The 3,244-nt window shown below is 41.8% G+C and overlaps 1 protein-coding gene across 1 annotated transcript; it reads right to left on the reverse strand.

The window, feature by feature from the left end:
* Positions 1 to 757: 757 nt before the first annotated feature.
* LOC148011146 (uncharacterized) lies at positions 758 to 1,589 on the reverse strand. Its single transcript, XM_087670728.1, has 2 exons — positions 1,093 to 1,589; positions 758 to 915 (listed from the first exon to the last, which is right to left on the reverse strand). Exon 1 carries the CDS (start codon positions 1,512 to 1,514, stop codon positions 1,125 to 1,127), a length of 390 nt encoding a protein of 129 aa, XP_087526854.1. The 5' UTR covers positions 1,515 to 1,589; the 3' UTR covers positions 758 to 915; positions 1,093 to 1,124.
* Positions 1,590 to 3,244: the final 1,655 nt, after the last annotated feature.

Genomic DNA, 3,244 nt, shown 5'->3' on the forward strand with positions numbered 1-3,244 from the left:
ATGCATGCCTCCCCTTGGCTTGTAATTTTCATTTTTGATATGTATTACTTTCATCTAGTGCTTGTGACCATGACTATGCTTAAGGTCACAAGCACTAGAACTCATCATGTAAAAACGTTTCATCTATATATATGAAATTTCATGTTCTACATACATTGTTTTGTTTTTAGTACAAAAATCTTTGAAATAATCTTTCTTTGTTTTCCCTAAGCATACAATTTGATGTTGATGGGGGAAAAAAAACCAGAGAGCATGTGGCTTACAAAGCCACATGCTCTTTGGTTTTTTTTTCATACCTCTGTTTTGCGCATCTATCAGCGCGTCTAAATTGCAAGATAAATGCGCGTCTATTCTCGTCAAAAACTTACAGAATAAACGCTTTTTTAGACGGGTAGATACACGCGTATATAGATGCACAATATAAATATATCCACTTTTTTATAAATATGATTATATATTTACGTAGCGCGTCAATACGGGCATCTATATGCGTATCTACGTGGGTGTGTAACTCTGACCATAAGCGCGCTTTTAGACGCGAAATTGTAGACGCAACAGTAGACGTGGTAATAAATGCGCCCGACATTTTTTATCACAGTTCAAATATTGCGTCTACAAGCGCGTCTATGGAGCCTTCTTGTTGTAGTGTGATTCTGTGTAAGAAATGTAGATTGCAAGCATCTCTCTCGTGTTTATTCTTGATGATCCAAATTAGTACGTGGACAAGATGAGTTCTCCATGAACCGGGTCATTTATTGATTTTATTCACATAGCGTGGCATAAGCGAATTACAGCAGAGAGAGAGCGGCATAAATCGGACTATTTATTGATGAGTGTTCGCATAGCATGGAGGCAAACATAAGAGAGAGAGGGTGAAGCTGTGCCTAATCGAAACGATACGCTGATCATCAAATTCTGCAAACAAAGCAAAGGATCATAGCATGTGAGAGAGATGTCAGAATTAATCACACAACTCATCAAGGTAGCTCTACTAATTTATTGCTTAGCTGGTCGCACGCACACGTGCTGTACTAGCATGCACTGTCACGACTATCGAAAGCTGAATTACAATACATTACATTACGAACGTACCCTAGGAAGGTTTACGTATGAGTTTTGACTCTTCAGCCCTGAATCCAGACGGCACGCAGCTTGGTTGCACCCTGCACCACACAGCCTGGCCCGTAGATCTGTGCAACGCTGCTGGAGCCCTCGCAGTTCTGCTGGTTGTGGACGGACACGCGGGTGCCAGCGCTAACGTCAGAGATGAGAACCGCACCCTGGTCGTTGAACGTCTGGCACGTGTTGCCGTCTACGAAGAAGGTGTTGGTCGGAGCTCCATCACAGCTCGCTGGGTTGAACGTCTCGATCTTCGCCGCTTCGGCCGCCGGCGACAACGTCGTCACGGCCAGTAGTGCTATGCATACCAGCAGCAGGGACAGTACGGCGCTAGGACGAACAGCATGACTGATACTGTTTATGCGGACGAGCGGCTGCATATAGTAATTCGCCATGGTCGATTGTAAGATGAGGGGACTGCAGCTGACAATTAGGGCTGAATGTTATAGTGATATACGATTCGGTGTTCTAGGCCGTGGTTGGTTGGACGTATAAGCTCTTTCCTGGCCGCATTATATGAATTTGAGCCGTGTTGTACGCAGATTCGCTAGGTACCCTGACCGCCCTTCCTGAAGACACTTGGCTCAGCAAAGTTTAGCATCGACGACCGGCATCGACCCACCAGATTCAACGCCATCGCTGCAAATTCAACGTTGTGGCTGCATCTTCAACTCTAGCGCATCGTCGAGACTTCGCCAATTGTGCTTGTTTATGTTCCGATGTCTGTTTGCACAACGGCTGCTTTCCTGGGGTGAGAAACACATGTCATCTCCGAAGCAACGACGTGAAAAAGCTAGCCGGGTGTGGAAACAGTCAATTTCGTATTCGAACTTCGAAGCCACGACGTGGAAAAGGTCTCGTTCCTAATTGGAAAAGGTCTCGTCCCTAATTGGATAGGAGGATATTTTCTAGGCACCTCATGAGTACCCTTTCGCTTCGGAACGTCTCTCGTCCGTATTACGTAACTGATAAGACCAGCGCGAGCCTCTGGCGCTGGCACTCATTCTTAAAAATCACGTGACTCGTGAGTACTTGTATTGAAGTGGGCGCAAGACATTCCAATAGGAATGTGACAAGTGCACAAGCACACTTGAATTAACCTTGCAAGCAATGTTTATCATAGGCCTATGCCATAGTTAAGTTGCATTCATCACTTCATGCAACATGCCATGCAACTACACAAGCCTATTCATCACTTCATAGAAAGAGATTACAACATATAGGGATGAGAAATTGTGTTTGGAATTGAGGGAGGTAAAATATTATATTAGAGTTTAAGGAATTTATCACATGAGCAAGAAACAATAGATGCATTGGTTAAGGTGGGATTCTACACTCTATGGAATGCTTAGACTAGGAGAGCCTTATTGTTCTCCTAGCTAAGCGAATGGGAGAACGGAGAATGTGTGTCGATTTTAAACCTGTAAATTCTACTACACATAGGATCATTGTTCCTTGCATTTGACTAACCAAATCTTGGACAAAGTAGAAAGCTTTTAAAGTATAGTCTATGTGATGAGTCCTCATGGTATTTCTAATTGTGCATTGCTCTAGAGGATCCGAAAAATAAACCCTTCATTAGACTAGGGGGATGCTTTTGTTACATGGTGTTGCTTTTTGTTATATCTAATGGGGAAACCTCATTTTGGAAGAGAAGAAATGTAGCATTGGCTCCCTATTTTGGAAAATTTGATGAGGATATTTCTTAATAATCTTCTATGTATAGTGTGTTACGATCACTATGAGAAGCTTGATATGGCTTTTAGTAAGGTAGATAGTTTAGGAATTCTCATTTGTCCTAAGAAGTGTAAAGTATAAGTGAGAGCAAGGATTTGATACATGGTATCCAAAAATGAGATTGAAGCTGAACTTGACAACATAAAATCTATGATGCTACTTTTCTCTTTCAAAGATTTAAAAACGTTTATGACTTTTATCTAAAAGGTATAGTATCTAATCATGTTTATACACTTAGTGTCAGAACTATTATTTCCTCTTCAACAAGCTATGAGGCCGATCCCCTTCTTGTGTATTAAGAAGTGTGAGAAGTTATTCTAAAAGTTAAAGGAAGATATGAGAAGACTAGAAAGTTTGCATACACTTGATGTGGAAAAGAATTCTAGGT

Source organism: Lygodium microphyllum, chromosome 28 (assembly GCF_053477565.2).
Source record: "Lygodium microphyllum isolate KBCC chromosome 28, Lygodium_microphyllum_v1.1.10, whole genome shotgun sequence".
Classification (NCBI taxonomy): Eukaryota; Viridiplantae; Streptophyta; class Polypodiopsida; order Schizaeales; family Lygodiaceae; genus Lygodium; species Lygodium microphyllum.

Bases quoted from the DNA above. Each gene is read 5' to 3' on its own strand.
- LOC148011146 (XM_087670728.1), bottom strand. From the start codon at position 1,514: ATGGCGAATTACTATATGCAGCCGCTCGTCCGCATAAACAGTATCAGT.